Source organism: Crinia signifera, chromosome 11, assembly GCF_055691185.1.
Source record: "Crinia signifera chromosome 11, ASM5569118v1, whole genome shotgun sequence".
NCBI lineage: Eukaryota > Metazoa > Chordata > Amphibia > Anura > Myobatrachidae > Crinia > Crinia signifera.
In genome coordinates this window covers 76,021,309-76,039,832 of record NC_139227.1, presented here as the reverse complement: position 1 = coordinate 76,039,832, position 18,524 = coordinate 76,021,309, and the positions used below count along the sequence as shown (strand labels likewise).

At 45.1% G+C, this 18,524-nt stretch overlaps 1 protein-coding gene across 2 annotated transcripts in view; it reads left to right on the top strand.

The window, feature by feature from the left end:
* The first annotated feature begins 628 nt into the window (after positions 1–628).
* The window catches only part of CAPN1 (calpain 1), a 59,323-nt gene continuing 41,427 nt past the window's right edge, over positions 629–18,524 (top strand). Inside the window, exons 1-3 of one of the 2 annotated variants that reach the window (XM_083165034.1) lie at positions 629–831; positions 3,931–4,227; positions 17,325–17,394. In XM_083165034.1, the coding sequence (XP_083021160.1) occupies positions 3,961–4,227; positions 17,325–17,394 (337 nt within the window). In that variant the 5' untranslated portion in view covers positions 629–831; positions 3,931–3,960. The remainder of the gene's footprint in view (positions 832–3,930; positions 4,228–17,324; positions 17,395–18,524) is intronic. The other variant, XM_083165035.1, reaches the window with a different exon arrangement.

The window sequence follows — 18,524 nt, the reverse complement described above, 5'->3', positions numbered from 1 at the left end:
CATGATAAATAGGCCTCAGTGTATGCCCAGCACATCTGCTGAAGAATTGTGTACATTATGTTTTGCTTCATAATAATATGAAAGACAGTAGAATAATAACAATTATAATACACTGCTGTTTGGCTTTTTCAATATACTGGTATTGTAGATGTTGGGACACTGGAGAGACTAGTTTAGAGTAAACCTATATACTGTACAGTGGTAGAATGGGCTGGGCTAGTGTATATGACACAGACAATGCAGACATACACAGGTATCTCCCCACATATCACACGGGTGTGCTTCTGCGCTGTCCTGTATTACCCTGCCTGCCAGTCACAGCTGCAGATGCCTCATGGGCCCGGATCACTTGGGCGGAGACTGGGCAGGGCGCCACGCTGCCAGCAGACCTTGCATAAAGTTAGGGCGCAAGGCGAATAGTGACGTAAGGGTTAATTAGAGACGGACAGAACCGTGCAGCATGGCTGCAGTGACGAGCAGGAGTCCTGCATTATTATATATGCAGGGCTCAGGCTGGGTGGAGGAAATTATAAAATATAGATACACTGCGCAGCGTGACATGAAAGTGAGAGACTGGCGATAGCAGGGGGTGTCTGTCTGAGAGGTTGCTGGGGAGAGCCGGAGATAGGGAGTGTCTGCTAGAGAGACAGCCCAAGCAGGGAGTGTCTGCAGGACGGCCAGGGCAGGGAGGGGACTGCTGCATACAGAGACAGCAACAGCCCTAAAAGAAGTGCTGCTGCGGCTGCGAGGAAGGGTGAGACTGCATACACCACTGCTGCTGCTGCGCCCCGAGACCCTCACCCGACGCTGCCAGGCTCCACTGCTGCCCAGGTGGGTCTCGCTGCCAGTCCTGGCGACACCTCCCTCTGTTGTCCTCTATTTGGAGTTGGTCAGGGTCCTTGGACAGGATTGGGGGCACGTATGGGGTAACAAGGCGCCCTGGCTGGCACCACTTCTATTATTACACGGAGTGGCTGGTACCGGTGGGATTGGGCAGCTGGTACAGTGTCTCCCCTGCAGGGTTTGGGCTGCTGCCGCTCCGGTTTGGCACACCTCCAACATATTCTGTAATTACATTTTTGGAAACCAGAAATGTAACACTTGTGTGTTCTAAGCATGTAACCATTTTTGGTCCAAATAGTAAGTGCTTTAATTTTGTTTTATCCCAGTTGTACAGTACTGCACACTATATGCTGATTCTATAGAACTAAATGTAAATTCATTTTATAGGTCATTTTCTCTATTGTAAGTGACGTAAATTGAGTATTTCACAAGTAGACAAAACTAGATACACTAAAGTTTGTATCAACACAAGAGATTGTTTATTGCTTAATGCATTTTACACTATTCTAAAACTTGTTGCCAGGCAGTGGCGTGAACTCTTCACATTGGTCATACCGATTCGCTAGCGTTCCGGTAGGCAGCTGCCCATGGGCGGCACGGATGGTTTAATGGGTAGCATTACTGCTTTACAGCACTGAGGTCATGGGGTCAATTCCCACCATGGTTCTAACTGTGTGGAGTTTGTATATTCTCCCCATGCTTGGGTGGGTTTCCTCTGGTCACTCCAGTTTCCTCTCACAATCCAAAATTATACTGGTAGATTATTTGTCTTCCAACTAAAATGAACCCTAGAATGAATGTGTACATGTGGTAGGGAATATAGATTGTAAGCTCCACTGGGGCAGGGACTGATGTGAATGTTCAAAATATTCTCTGTAAAGCGCTATATAAATAACTGGTAATGGACAAAAATAATTGCAGATGAAGTTTGTCCTATAACACATACCCAACCAGGCTGCCCAGATTTGGCCTACTGGTCCACTAGTAGAAAAGGAAAAATGAAAAGATATTTACTTTAGCAGGAAAAAATGGGTTCTATAATCATTAAAGTTCTTTTTTCCATTAATAAATGTTCTTGTACCACCACTTTCCTTATTAAATAAGAGAAAATCTTTGCCAGAGTGTCTTGGTGAAAGCTATCACTAATAATACCGGGAGATGGGTTATCACCACCTGGTGGGCTTTAGGTAATAGAAAGATACCCTGTATTAGGGATGGCCATCGTTGCCATTGCCATCGTTGCCATTGCCATCGATGGCAATTCTGCAACAGGCCATCGATAGTGCTAAACTATGCAATGGATGACCATCGATATTTTTACATATCGATGGTCATTCATTGTGTTTGATTGATTGGCCTGTGGAGCAGTCAAAACACGGGGGGCGGGGCTTCGCGGGTGTCGGGGGCGGAGCTATGCTCCGTGTTCCGACACTTTGAAAGAAAAAAAAAAAGGCAAAACATCGTTTTGCTGTTCCATCGATGGAGGGAAACCATCTGGTTCTCCCCCATCGATGGCAAAAGTATTCGACATCGGCCATGAACCATCGATGATTTTGAATCATCGATGGTCGATGGCCATCCCTACCCTGTATATCTGTCACAAATACATTTTCTCCCTATAATAAATAGGCCTGCAATGCACAAAACATACTCCATTAGATAATGTGGCTGCCAATCCCGTAATGACTGGAAGATATTTTTTATTAGTCACCAAGGAAACTAAATCATCCCACTGACTACATGTAGACAGAACAGCATTGTGCTTAGTTACCGTCCCCTCACTTTTTAGCTTTTTAAATCTACATTTTCACATTAAACCTATAGCTGGCTATTCTGAACGTGTCTACATCCTTCATAAATAAATATTGGTTACTAGTAGGCTTTTAAAAAATAAACAAAAGTTGTAATCCCATAATATTAGGTTAAACCAGACTAAACCACAGTCTGTTCTTGAGTGCAGTTATTGAAGTTACAAATTCATCCCATGAGCACAAGGAGTTGATTGTGATCCTTCTTTGGTTGGGATCATGCAAAGTACAGCATATGCAAAATAAATGAATCATGTTTGTTGTAGAACCCCATAAGAGTGGATGTTTTGGATATATTTGCCTGATTTAGAGACTGACACAGTGTCATTATTAACACAGTTGAGCCATTACTGTGCATGTGCAAATCCAAGTGTCCGATAGCGATGCAGAAAGCAATTGCAAACCCCACCACCTGAGGAGACGTTTGCAATCCCTCTGGGTGGTGACTGGGAGGTGGCCTAAAATGAACACAAATTTTGGCTGTGTTATGGGAGTGTCACAGGCTTGTGTTGGAACACTGATTCATTCCTAATCGCAAATCCACTGATGCAAAGGCAATGTTCAGTTGGATTTGCCGAGAGTAGCTAGGATAGAACCTAGGCTACCATTAATGTTGATGGCGCACCCGATGTTGCATCAATGTTTGAATGTTCACGCTTTCCATCGCATTTGCACAGACTATGGGGCCTGAAAGTACCCACCTCAGCGCTCATACACTCCAACGCACGGTGGAGCACAAATGAAAAGGCTGAGATTAGCATGTTTCCATAAACATTGATTGAGAAATGAACATTTTCAGAAGTGAAGCAAATCCCGGTATCGCAATAATGCATGCACTGCCTCGGGGTCAGTCACTTTTTCCACAGTCCGTTATGATGCTGTAGTGTTACTTTTGTAGGGAACACAGCCAGTCTCCGTCCTGCAGTGAAGTATTCCACACAGTGTATATGCTGTATTTTACATGAGCCATGCTACCAAAGGAGAAGTGTTTTATGTTTATGGACTCATGGCTCTTTCCTCTTCTTCTTTTTTTGATCCATTCTATCAATGCAATTTTGTAGACCCTTTTTTGTGCTTTCCAGGTGCTGCATTATTAGTGATATAAACACAAACTAACATAGAAAGTGCAGTAATACGCATTTCTTTAAAAATAGACCACACAAAAAGAAAACAAATTTATGTGTGGGGAATTTTACAAAGGATCAAATTACTTTTTCTTATTTCTTGTAGATATGTGTTTAAAACTTGTATGTATAATTCAGTGACTCATGTTTTCCAGAAGTAAACTCAGATCTGTTGGGGAGCCAAGATGAGTGAGGAAGTCATTGTTCCAGTGTACGCTACAGGAATCTCTGCCCAGCTGCAGAAACAACGGGACCAGGAGCTGGGTATAGGAAAACATGAAAACGCTGTGAAGTTCTTGGGGCAAGATTACGATCGGATTCTGCATGAATGTTTGCAGAATAGGACTCTCTTTAAGGATGAAACCTTTCCACCCTCTCCTTTCTCACTGGGGTTTAAAGAGCTTGGTCCAAACTCATCTAAGACCTACGGAGTTAAATGGATGCGACCTTCGGTAAGAGACAGTACTGTATATCAATGTCATCGATGGGTCTATTTATATGTGTAATACAGAATTTGGTACTTCCTCATCTTTGCGGCCACCACTTATGCTATGGAACTTACGTAGCGTAATCATCCCCTTGCCATGCTTCGGGCTCGGGGGCTCGCTTCACTCGCCACAACTTTACTAAAGGTAATAGATAGTGGAGTGGTCACAGGAGGGTGGTGTGAAAGTACCTTAAGTTGTCGAAGACAGGTGGCCAGACCTCACCAATTGCTTTCAGAATAGCAGCATAGCGGTGACCGCAAAGATGAGGAAGTACCCAGAATTCTTATTTTCCATATTGGCAGAAGAAAAGAGTCATTTCATTTTCATGGTACACAGATTGGACGTGCTGGCCCCATAGGTGATAATGAAGTTTTGGCACTTCCATAATTGAAAAAATAAACAATGGTATTGAATTGCGGCACTATAGTGATGATGATACGTGTACTTATCCATCTGCACCTCGGAGAGACGATGGAATGAGCCTGATCTCTTTTAGATTTTTTCCCTACTCCACTAGGCAGATTTTAATGTGACATCACAACATGTGTGTCACACTGTGGTACTTTTCAAGAGTGACATCCGCTTCAGCACAGTAATGTTAATGATTTATTTCACAAATCGCTTCCGTGCCATCGAACCTGCTGTCAATCACCAGTGAATCTATTCAGATTTAGATATTTGGCCAGATTAAACATATTTAACATTTCTTTAAAAAGATCCCTCAGAGGTCCGTTGATTCTGAGATGATGTACCACTGGAAATCACCGAGCTGTCTGGCAGCCCACATTAATTTGCTGTAGTAAATATACACTGATCTATCTGTGCACCTCTGTAAGCAGAAATGAAGCAAAGGCAAGTGGCTGCATAGTGCACCTGTGACTATTGCAGGGATCCTACCAGGCCATTGCTGGATTTGTATACAGAGCACTTTGAGTGTATTAATAGTGTGATGCATACAAATGTACAATATCTCACCAAAAATGCAAGTCCTGATCGAAATGCAATGTAAAAATGACAAAGGATATAGCTATTTTTAAGACGTACATCAGGAACTATGGGCCTAATTCAGACCTGATCACAGGACAAATTTGTTCTCAAAATGGTCAAAACTATGCTGCACTGTAGGTGGGGTAGATGTAACATGTGCAGAGAGAGTTAAATTTGGGTGAGTTATTTTGTTTCTGTACAGGGTAATTACTGCCTGCTCTATTCTTACACTGCAATTTAGATTTCAGTTTGAACACACCCCACCCAAATCTAATGCTGGCCACACATCAGACCAACTTTCCACCAACCATCCAACTAGTTGCTTGGATGGAATACAAATATGATACTGGATGGGAGCAAAGGACAATCAGAAATGTGTTCACAAACCCAGGAAATGGACAAAAACATTCAGTCAAATTGTTTAAAATCAAACAGGTTCAACTACTGTACCGTGTCTGAGCGACAGTTTTTGGCTCACATGCGAGGCCTCTGCAACTGCCAGGATCCACGGAAGCTGGACCACAAATGATAGAGTGTATGCGGTTCTTTAGTATACGATGTATTGTATGCGACTCCCAGCAAGTGCTACCAGATCCTGATGGATCCAATAAATCTTATTTGCAGCACTTGCGATCTTCGGATCCGCTCCGATGCGCACGGGGTCATACGATTTGGGCACTTTTCACCAGATTTCTCAGCCCGATCTATCGGAACCGGGAGAAAAGGGCCCTAATCGTTCAAGTGTATGGGCCCCTTTACATTTGCCCCACCTGCGGTACATAGTTTTGCCCATTTTGAGAACAAATTTGTCCTGCGATCAGGTCTGAATTAGGGCCACTGTCCATCTCTGCATCAGTTCTATGTGTTTGTGCACACAAATAAAAGCAAACCATGCTAAATATATAAAGACCTTAACCTCTACTGTAGACTTAGGCAACCAGCTCCTCGGTCACTTTTGATTACATAACCCCCTATCAATGTGTACCGGCAAGAAGAGCTTGAGTTTTTATTTACTGACTACAAAAGTCTCTTCTTGCGGAGTGACATGAAGCGATGAGTGATATACAGCAGCGAGCCACACCCATTGTACTGAGTGGTATAGAGAGGCTGTGGTCACTGCAGAGAGATACTGCCACATCAGAGAGTCATGTGACTCATCAGTTATTGCACGCAATCTCTTCAAAAAGCTATATGATAATAGTAAATATAGTATGACCGTGTCGCTTCAGCAGTATGAAGAATGGGACAATTGGAGTAGGCCAGGAAGCTAGCACCCATACAGCCATATTTTATTTGTTCTTCAGGTTATCCAAGTAGAGACGGTCTCACTGTAGCTCTGAACTAGTTTTTTTTCTACTGAGTCACGACACAGCACTGAAAAGATTTGACCCACCAGGATATTCCCCTGAGGCCACCGAATGACACGTAGACCTCTGCAGTACTTACCATAAATGTATGACAGTAATACATTGAGCTGGGGTGGTGTTTTGTAACAAGACTGGGCAGGTACTGTAGCAGGAGGAAAACAGGATAAGGAAAACAGGATAAGTGACATTCTGCTAGGTAACCTTCCTGCCCCTTGTCTTTACACTACAGAACAAGGCTGACTGGTGCCTCATCCATAAGATATACAAATTATGTGATCAGGCGATACAAGCTGCACCAGGCAATTGCAGGCCAGATACTGTATAATTGCAGATAAGCAGAATTATCTATAGGTGTGGTAGGGGATTGTGGTTGTTACCGGGCCTGAAGGCTTTTAGCTGTGTAACACTTAAACCATCCAGCATAATATTGGTAGATACTGTAGTAGTGTCAGTGTCTTACTGCAGAATGTATCTGTCTGCAAATATATCCTGAAAATGTGCATGATCATGATTTTAGCAACCATGCAAAATAAATCATTTGATTTAAATGGGAATCTTGAAAAAGCCAGGTAGTCTTTTTATTAGTTTCTTTTCAGTGGAATAGGTGATTCCGCAGGCACGGCAGCCTGAAGAACCTTGGTTTTAAACCAATCGGCATGATGTCACCAGGTACTAGCTTATTGGGTTCTCTCATTCCCAGGCAATCCTTTATCAGAAGTATGATCTTGTACTAGCTGAGGGAGATAAGGATACGAATAAAAGTTGTATTCTACCTGAGGTTTAAAATATATACTGTACTTCTGGCGGAATCGGTACATTTAGGGGCAGACTTATTAAGCCTGGTGAATAATGTGATAAAGAGGCTGATACGTTATCACAGGCCAATCAGCTCTTAACTGTCAAGTTACAGGCTAGGTTTGAAAAATGACAGGAGCTGATTGGCCGGTGATAAACTACCAGCCACTTTATCACTTCACCAGGCTCAATAAATCTGCCCCTATGTATATATGTATCATAATTACATGTTATGTATTCTACGGTTCTTGCTGACTTTCAGTTTGAAATTACTTCAGGTCCATACACGCTGGGCGATTTTTGCCCATGTACAGAGATGATGCTAAAAATCGCTCAGTGTGTATTTTCGCCGGTGTAAGTGATTTTTCCCGACTATAGCAGGATGCTATGGAAAGCCATCCACCTCATTGCTCGTCTGCTGTTAATACCAGCAGACGAGCAGCGGACGCTGGTGGTTATGCGGGAGTGCGCATCAGCTCCCTACGCTCATCGCTGTCACATACAAACTGGGCGGCTTTTGAGCTGAAAGCAGCTCAAGCGACAAAACTGAGTGGCTTTTAGCCCAAGGTCGCCCAGTGTGTATGGGCCTTTAAATGTATTCCCCTTGCAGTAATAAAATAAAGAACACGTGTATATTACCTCTGTTTCTGTGTGTTAAAGCAATTGCTGGTATAAAGGCCTCTAGGGTTTAGAGTTGCAAATTATGATTGGCCTATTATGGCTACTGATAATAGGTCCTCCAGGGCTTGGGGAAACTAGGCTACTGCATCAGTGTTCACGACTGAAACTCTGCGCTATTAAGTTCATAGAAGATTATGGGAAATTTTAGGATTGAGGATTTTGATTATAGTACATCTTAATTTAAGCTTACGTCCTTTTACGTTGTTTTTCCTAATGTTTACATGTAATCGATCTTATTGTTAGCTCAGCTCAGTTATGGCAGTCATAGTTAAAATACAGACAAAAGCAAAAGCAGATCCTTGGCAGAGTTCACGGAGCAAGCTCAGGGGGTGGATTTGGGCCATGATGGCCCCACCCACCATTGTGCAATGCCACGATTTGGGTCATCACACAGCATGATGCATTAGGCTTACCAGCCTTGTCCCGCCCACTGCACTGCTTGATTGGGCAGGATTCAGATGACTGGCCTATTATACTGCGAGTCCAACATTCATGAGTTGTGGGCGGGTAAGATACAACTCAATGGGAACGGAGACTTCTGTTTGGTACATGTATACAGAGAGAAAAGTTGGATAAACTGAATGAGCGATATTACAATGATGTTTAGGGGCATTTATCATTCATATAGGAACAGTTATTAGTTAGGGGGTGTTTTATATAGGATATTGCATTTACTCTTCATTTTTTTCCAGTTGTCAGAAAGCACCTTGATCACGCATATCAAAACTATGGCCCTCCAGCTGTTGTGAAACTACAAGTCCCAGCATGCCTTGCCACAGTTAAGGAATGCTAAAACTATGGCAAGGCATGCTGGGATGTGTAGTTTCACAACAGCTGGATGGCCACAGTTGGAACATGCCTGACCTAGTTGCATGCTGGTACATACATCTCTGCTCCATACTGAGGTACAGCCATAGAAGTGATACCTAACATGTAATAATTACATATTAGCAGCTTTGCCTCCCAGTAACATAGATGCTGATTGTCACTTGCTTAGTTGTATTTCTCATACCTACAATTACATAATTAATTCATGGTAAGCATTTTTAAGTGCCTACCATAAATCAAGGCAGGTCTGTGGTGCTATCATGCTGATGATGTTATTGCTTTTGCATAATTTGAGGCACATGTTCTAAAAGCCTGAAATTATTAAAATAGCAATACAAAAAAAATCCTATAATCCACAATAAATAAAGTTGACGAATCACATTTACATAAAAACAAGAGTGCCTAATTTATTCCGGGTACAGGCACTGGAGCGATTTCAGAACGACAAATAGCCTACATTGCTCAGTATGCACACTTGTATGGTCTCATGCGACGTCAACAGGTTTGATGCATTGCACATCACACCTAGAGATATCAAGCTAGAACAGAGTGATATGAAGATTGTTCTAATGTGTACAGGAGCAACAATAGATCCCATGTGACCAAACAATGCATAAATCCCATGTGACCAAACATATGTGCTGTTCCCAAATCCCATGTGACCCCCTGTTCAGCTATTGGCAGGATTGCAGTGTGTACGCCCAATCTTGCTGATTTTGGGCTCAAGGGAAATTAACAGTGAAGTTGGCAGGATTGCTGGTCGTTCCGGTGTGTACTCAGCTTAAGCGCTGCATGCAACTTTGTGGTACAACCTTTATAGCAGCCAATTCTTATTTTACATCAGAGTATAGAGCTACAGCTACAACTATACATCAGGACTACAAATGTGTGTGGTCTATGCTTAAACACCCTCCACAATGTTGCTTTGTCCGAAAGCCAAATATGACTGACCTCTCACTTCAAGTACACAAATAGCAGTTTTACATTTGATAATTAATGACATTATATTAATGTTGTGTACTAATATCAAAGTGGAACGTTCACATTTATTCATAACCTCTAAATACTCCGGCATTGTTCTTGAGATTTTTATGGGAGGCTCAAGGTCGCTCTGCACAACCCAGGAGAATGACAGGAGCTGAAACCCTGAACCCGCATTAGCCTCTGTGTAGGAACATATCAAAGAAACATCATTGTGGCCTGTAAATGTGCTCCTTGAGCCTGGAATGTCACTGATGCTTGTCCTCGGTCCAGTACAAATTATGGTATGATGCACAGGGACTGACACAGAGATGGAAGTAAATTGAGCATACAGTACTTAAAATAAATATAATCTGGCAAAATATACGGGGCTGTGCACATCTCCAGGTCTGCACCAGCAGCCCATGCACCTAGTTTAGTAGAATCACACTTGCCTACTCTCCAGGATCAGTTGGGAAGCTTCTGAAAATCAAGTGACCCTGCCCAGACCTCCAGAAGGGTAGATCTGGTACCCAGATCTACACTCTGGAAGCCAGCTCTCTGCTTATCACAGCCCATACTGGCAGGTCTGGAGGGAGGAGACACCTCCCAATGGGGATACCTTTATTGTGGGTGAATAGCAGGTACTGACTTCCAATAGGAAATAACAGTGAAGCCAGTACTGTCTCACGAACTGCATCTGGCTTCACTGACGCTGAGCAAGGTGGCAGGCCATAGGTAGAACCACTGATAACAAGTCTGCTGTGTGTGTCAGAGTACTAGACTCACAGAATGAGGGCCAGATGTGTCAAACTTCAAAAAATTTTTTACAATGGAGAGTGATAAACAGCCAGCGAATCAGCTCCTAGCTGTCATGTTGAATGCTGGGCTTGAAAAAATGACAGGTAGCAGCTGATTGGCTGGTTGTTTATCATTCTCCACTTTATCACTTTTTGGAGATTGATACATCTGGCCTACACAGAGAGAAACTGGTAAGTGGCTTACCGTGATCATTGGGCCTATATGTCTAAAGAATTGTATTACATTAAAGCCATTTAACTTGACAATAGCTTGTTACATACACCTTGATGTGATAGCGAGAATCGCTCTAAACTCAAACATTTGAAAGGTCCCCTCTAGAAATCCTGCATTTGTCCCTAATCCCAGAATCTCTAATTATGCAAAAAATAGGAGACAGCATATGTATGAGCATAAGTAGTATCAGAAGTAACTTTATAGCTACAATATAAAACATTGTTACAACAGCAACGTTAATGCTATTCACTATATTGTAGCTAAAACCTCAGTGATCTCAGAATTCCCGAGTGTGTTGGAAACACTATTTATTGCATCATATTCTCATTCAATTGTAACAATTCCATTGATACATTCTGTGCAAAAATATCAACTTGCACCTGGCCACAAACTAAAGCCTCATGAATCTAGGAAACTACATGAAGAGAATAATGGCTATACCTGAGCTTCATACAGTAGGTGACGCAATTCCTGTGTGAAGGCGGGAGGTCTGACCGACTGTCCACTAAGAGCTGTGCGGCTTTAGAGTGATGTGAGAGACGACTACCTGGGGTTACTGCTGGTATTGCTGCCACGCTTTTCACTTTGTATTTTAATTGTACAGTATAGGAGCTTTTTATTATATAAAGTTACTTCTGATACTTATACTCATTCGTGTGCTGTCTCCTATTTTTTTGCATGTCTGTGGAGCCATGGGATCTGCTTTTTGGAGAAGAGCTGCGCCGTACCTATCTATGAACACCTGAACTAGTTCACATAAGGTCTAGCGCAGCCTGTTTTTTTTCAAGACGTTTTTGTTGTATAAAGAAACCACTAGTGTTTGTTGCCATTTTTTTCTCAAAGTGTAATGTGCTTATGGCCGGGTGTGGTATAATACCCCGACAGTCGGGATTCCAACAGTCAGTACTCCGACATCGGAATCCCGACTGCACAGCGTGGGGAGCGCAATGAAGCCCCTTGCGGGCTCGCTGCGCTCGCCACCTATTTTATTCTCCCGCTATGGGGGTCGTGGACCCCCACGAGGGAGCAGTCGGGATTCCGACGTCGGAGTACTGACTGACGGAATCCCGACTGTTGGGGAGCCGTCCGGCACCCCTTATGGCCTTATGCCAGTGATTCCCAAGCTTTTCTAAATCACGACACCCTAGAGTGTCAGCATTTTTCCAAGGCACCCCTAGGCCCCCCAAAAATGCTGAAAAAAGAAATATAAAATTAAGTAGATTATGTTTATATGTGTTTTTTTTTTTTCCGGTTCAGTTCTGTGTTAAAGGGCAGGATTTGCTTCTGTTTGTACACATATTTTATGATTTGCAGCCACCAGCACTGGATTGGTCCTGGACCACAAACCTTGGGCACCCCTGCAAGTGTCCCACCCCAGGGAGCTGTGGCACACAGTTTGGTAACCACTGCCTTATGCATACCTCCCAGCTGTCTGTCCCGCTAATTGAAGGCTGTCCCGTGGGCGGGGAGTGGCCAGTTGGGGGGGGATCCGGAAATCAGCACTGCTAATCTCTGAAGAGCAGCCGGTGATCATTAAGCAGATGCCGTGCAGACCATTTACCATTTTAATAGCAATCTTCTTGTAGTCCAATGGCCAATAGCAAATCTGCATAGCTGACTGCAGTTTGTCATAATGTAGCCATCATTATAATGAATGTTGTTCTGTCAGCTGGATGAGTCAGTACACAAACAGAAGTCATCATCTTTACGCCAGGCCTCTAGGTCCTATAAAGCATAAGCCTGTGAAATGTGTATAATTATACCACATAGCCAGGAGGCATGCATGCTACATATACGTATACATGCAGTCACTGCGCTTCACCTACATCTGTCTGAGTCTGTCCCATTTTTCCAGATGTAAGTTAGCAGTGACTGTAAAATACAAGAGACGCTATGGGGCTATTCAATCCCTGTCCCTTCCTCGACTGGCTCGACGTTGATTCCGCAGGTGGGATTCAATGTCCCACCTGCTGAGTGCCGAAAATGGGGCGTGGCCACAAGAAACAGCCGGAAATTGTCGAGCTGCAACTGGGAGCTCAATAATTCTCAGCAGAACGGGCCCGACTGCTTGTAAAGTCAGGCCCGTTCTGCTGAGATCCCTGTTCAATGCATCGGATAGGGCCCCACCGCTATTTCCCCCGTCGGGAATAGTGGCTGGAGATTGAATACTCCCCCCCCCCCCCCATGTAAGTACAGTAATAATTGCGTATTATACCTGAGTTAATGTGTCCTGATGAGCATTTGTATGATGACTTGTTGGGTTTCAGGTATGACATGGTTCAGTGAAAGTTACCCCAGCACGGTGAAGCACTATGACTTTGGGCTAGGAAATAGTTGCTTATCATGCTGATTTGTGTCATAAGTTGTAGCGTGAGAACAACCCTGAGAGCATGAGAGCATTTCTTCCTTAGCAGTTAATGGCTATGTATGTCTTTATGAATGGTTTTATTGCCTAAAGAAATGCAGTTGCTGATCCATTATTTTCCCCAAGAGACTGTTTTAACATACTGTTATGTTTGTTTGTAGGTTGGCGTCCGTGTTTCTGATGGTTAAAATGGCACACTTGTATAGAAAGCCCTAGAGCTGACCCTGCACTGGCCTACCTAGTGGCCCATCTCTTATAGCTGCCCCTGCACTGGCCTACCTTGTGGCCTATCTCTTATAGCTGCCCCTGCACTGGCCTACCTAGTGGCCCATCTCTTATAGCTGCCCCTGTACTGGCCTACCTAGTGGCCCATCTCTTATAGCTGCCTCTGCACTGGCCTACCTAGTGGCCCATCTCTTATAGCTGCCCCTGCACTGGCCTACCTAGTGGCCCATCTCTTATAGCTGCCCCTGCACTGGCCTACCTAGTGGCCCATCTCTTATAGCTGCCCCTGCACTGGCCTACCTAGTGGCCCATCTCTTATAGCTGCCCCTGCACTGGCCTACCTAGTGGCCCATCTCTTATAGCTGCCCCTGCACTGGCCTACCTAGTGGCCCATCTCTTATAGCTGCCCCTGCACTGGCCTACCTAGTGGCCCATCTCTTATAGCTGCCCCTGTACTGGCCTACCTAGTGGCCCATCTCTTATAGCTGCCCCTGTACTGGCCTACCTAGTGGCCCATCTCTTATAGCTGCCCCTGTACTGGCCTACCTAGTGGCCCATCTCTTATAGCTGCCCCTGTACTGGCCTACCTAGTGGCCCATCTCTTATAGCTGCCCCTGCACTGGCCTACCTAGTGGCCCATCTCTTATAGCTGTCCCTGCACTGGCCTACCTAGTGGCCCATCTCTTATAGCTGCCCCTGCACTGGCCTACCTAGTGGCCCATCTCTTATAGCTGCCCTTGCACTGGCCTACCTAGTGGCCCATCTCTTATAGCTGCCCCTGTACTGGCCTACCTAGTGGCCCTTCTCTTATAGCTGCCCCTGCACTGGCCTACCTAGTGGCCCATCTCTTATAGCTGCCCCTGCACTGGCCTACCTAGTGGCCCATCTCTTATAGCTGCCCCTGCACTGGCCTACCTAGTGGCCCATCTCTTATAGCTGCCCCTGCACTGGCCTACCTAGTGGCCCATCTCTTACAGCTGCCCTTGCACTGGCCTACCTAGTGGCCCATCTCTTACAGCTGCCCTTGCACTGGCCTACCTAGTGGCCCATCTCTTACAGCTGCCCTTGCACTGGCCTACCTAGTGGCCCATCTCTTTTATAGCTGCCCCAGTACCGGCCTACCTAGTGGCCCATCTCTTATAGCTGCCCCTGCACTGGCCTACCTAGTGGCCCATCTCTTATAGCTGCCCCTGCACTGGCCTACCTAGTGGCCCATCTCTTATAGCTGCCCCTGCACTGGCCTACCTAGTGGCCCATCTCTTATAGCTGCCCCTGCACTGGCCTACCTAGTGCCCCATCTCTTATAGCTGCCCCTGTACTGGCCTACCTAGTGGCCCATCTCTTATAGCTGCCCCTGTACTGGCCTACATAGTGGCCCATCTCTTATAGCTGCCCCTGCACTGGCCTACCTAGTGGCCCATCTCTTATAGCTGCCCCTGCACTGGCCTACCTAGTGGCCCATCTCTTATAGCTGCCCCTGCACTGGCCTACCTAGTGGCCCATCTCTTATAGCTGCCCCTGCACTGGCCTACCTAGTGGCCCATCTCTTATAGCTGCCCCTGCACTGGCCTACCTAGTGGCCCATCTCTTATAGCTGCCCCTGCACTGGCCTACCTAGTGCCCCATCTCTTATAGCTGCCCCTGTACTGGCCTACCTAGTGGCCCATCTCTTATAGCTGCCCCTGTACTGGCCTACATAGTGGCCCATCTCTTATAGCTGCCCCTGCACTGGCCTACCTAGTGGCCCATCTCTTATAGCTGCCCCTGCACTGGCCTACCTAGTGGCCCATCTCTTATAGCTGCCCCTGCACTGGCCTACCTAGTGGCCCATCTCTTATAGCTGCCCCTGCACTGGCCTACCTAGTGGCCCATCTCTTATAGCTGCCCCTGCACTGGCCTACCTAGTGGCCCATCTCTTATAGCTGCCCCTGCACTGGCCTACCTAGTGGCCTATCTCTTATAGCTGCCCCTGCACTGGCCTACCTAGTGGCCCATCTCTTATAGCTGCCCCTGCACTGGCCTACCTAGTGGCCCATCTCTTATAGCTGCCCCTGCACTGGCCTACCTAGTGGCCCATCTCTTACAGCTGCCCTTGCACTGGCCTACCTAGTGGCCCATCTCTTACAGCTGCCCTTGCACTGGCCTACCTAGTGGCCCATCTCTTACAGCTGCCCTTGCACTGGCCTACCTAGTGGCCCATCTCTTTTATAGCTGCCCCAGTACCGGCCTACCTAGTGGCCCATCTCTTATAGCTGCCCCTGCACTGGCCTACCTAGTGGCCCATCTCTTATAGCTGCCCCTGCACTGGCCTACCTAGTGGCCCATCTCTTATAGCTGCCCCTGCACTGGCCTACCTAGTGGCCCATCTCTTATAGCTGCCCCTGCACTGGCCTACCTAGTGCCCCATCTCTTATAGCTGCCCCTGTACTGGCCTACCTAGTGGCCCATCTCTTATAGCTGCCCCTGTACTGGCCTACATAGTGGCCCATCTCTTATAGCTGCCCCTGCACTGGCCTACCTAGTGGCCCATCTCTTATAGCTGCCCCTGCACTGGCCTACCTAGTGGCCCATCTCTTATAGCTGCCCCTGCACTGGCCTACCTAGTGGCCCATCTCTTATAGCTGCCCCTGCACTGGCCTACCTAGTGGCCCATCTCTTATAGCTGCCCCTGCACTGGCCTACCTAGTGGCCCATCTCTTATAGCTGCCCCTGCACTGGCCTACCTAGTGCCCCATCTCTTATAGCTGCCCCTGTACTGGCCTACCTAGTGGCCCATCTCTTATAGCTGCCCCTGTACTGGCCTACATAGTGGCCCATCTCTTATAGCTGCCCCTGCACTGGCCTACCTAGTGGCCCATCTCTTATAGCTGCCCCTGCACTGGCCTACCTAGTGGCCCATCTCTTATAGCTGCCCCTGCACTGGCCTACCTAGTGGCCCATCTCTTATAGCTGCCCCTGCACTGGCCTACCTAGTGGCCCATCTCTTATAGCTGCCCCTGCACTGGCCTACCTAGTGGCCCATCTCTTATAGCTGCCCCTGCACTGGCCTACCTAGTGGCCTATCTCTTATAGCTGCCCCTGCACTGGCCTACCTAGTGCCCCATCTCTTATAGCTGCCCCTGTACTGGCCTACATAGTGGCCCATGTTTTGTGCATACAGCGCTTTGTCACCGGATACCTAGATTACATTTTAACCCTGTTTATGTTGTTTATTTATTACCAGTTATTTATATATCGCATTATTTATATATCGCACAATATTTGAACATCTGTCCCTGCCCCAGTGGAGCTTACAATCTGTATTCCCTATCACACATACACACATACTTTTATTCTAGGGTTCATTTTTTGGGAGCCAATTAACCTACTAGTATATTTTTGTATTGTGGGAGTAAACCGGAGTCCCTGGAGGAAACCCATGCAAGCACTGGGAGAATTTACAAACTCCACACAGTTAGGAACAGTAGGAATCGAACCCATGACCTCAGTGCTGTGTGGCAGTAATGCTAACCATTACACCTCACCATCCATTCTGCCCAATGACTAAGGATCCTCATTGGCCAGGCAGCAGTACATGATGTAATGTGGAGATAAAGTGTATATGCTACTTTATAAAAATATATATCATTTATGTGCCAATTATAAATATAATGCACTTGATATCGGTGGAGTATATCTTATAAAAAAGTATTAAGATACAATATTTATTTTTCACTGATTGTTAGTTATAACGAATAATAAAGCAATATATACTGTATGGTATCCACTTACTATTATTATGGTTCTCTCATTTTTTTCTCTCCTTTTTGTCTTTACAGCAAATTGTCTCCAGTCCCCAATTTATTGTAGATGGTGCCACAAGAACAGACATTTGCCAGGGGGCTCTTGGTAAGCGGGAAAAAAAATCACAAGTTTTGGTTTTGTGTGTGTATAGTACAAAAGAAAGAATAATGCTATGTATCTTATAATATTCCATGATTATAGATGCCTCGGAATTGTACTTGAAAATCTTGCATTCAGTAATCTGTAGAGCATTCTCATAACATAAACATTTTTTTAATATATATATAGAAGTCTCAAAGTTAAATTATAATTTGATATACTTGGCTTAATGTTTCATTTTTTTTATTATTATTATTATAATTATTATTATTTTTTATTTTGAATAAGAAAAATATAAGCTTCCATTTGTCACACAATTTAATTGAAAGCTTATTATTTCTGCGATAGGCTGCTTATTGGGGAAGTACAGTGTAAGTGCAGTGCTTGTGCTATATTAATTTTGTGCATCGGCACACATCACATCACATCACACAGCACAAAAAGTTTGAGAATACTTGTACTAGATTGCATTGCATCTCATTGCATCATGTTCAGTTCTAGTACAAAACGCACAATACCTATCTCACCATGTATGGGCACCTTTAAGATATTTGTACCCCTACCCCCCTCTACACTGTCGCAGTGACCGGAGTTATTGTTGGGTCTCAGCTCGGGGTAAATTTGCTTCTAAAATTAACCCAGTGATCTGGAATAAGGAACAGGGTTGGACTGGGAAGTACCCCTGTAATGGGGCAGTGTAAATGTACAAGTCGATGGAGAGTTAGCTCATAGGCACTTGCAGATGAGGTCCAGCCTGCACTGTAAATGGGTTTTCATGCTACGATAATCCTGCTTGAAATCTGTGTTCTGTGACCTGGGCAGGACGCGGGCCTTTGGTGTAAAAGGGATATTTTTCATGAAGCAATTTGCCCTTGAAATAAAAGGAAACTGCTGTAGCCGGATATATGAGGGCAGAATTGAGTGTTGCTTGAAAGCAACATGCTTTCTGGTTGCCAGCCCTTGCAAACAGCTACACCTACATTTTACCTTGAGGGTTGTAGCTAACAAGATCCCAGAAACTTAGCCTTTTGGGTCTTGCATGCATGTTAGTCCATTGCATTAAGTGCAGAAGCCCTTTTGAAGAGGGATCTTGTGATCCCTCTATGTAGGCTGTGGAGATCCCAATGCCAGCCTAA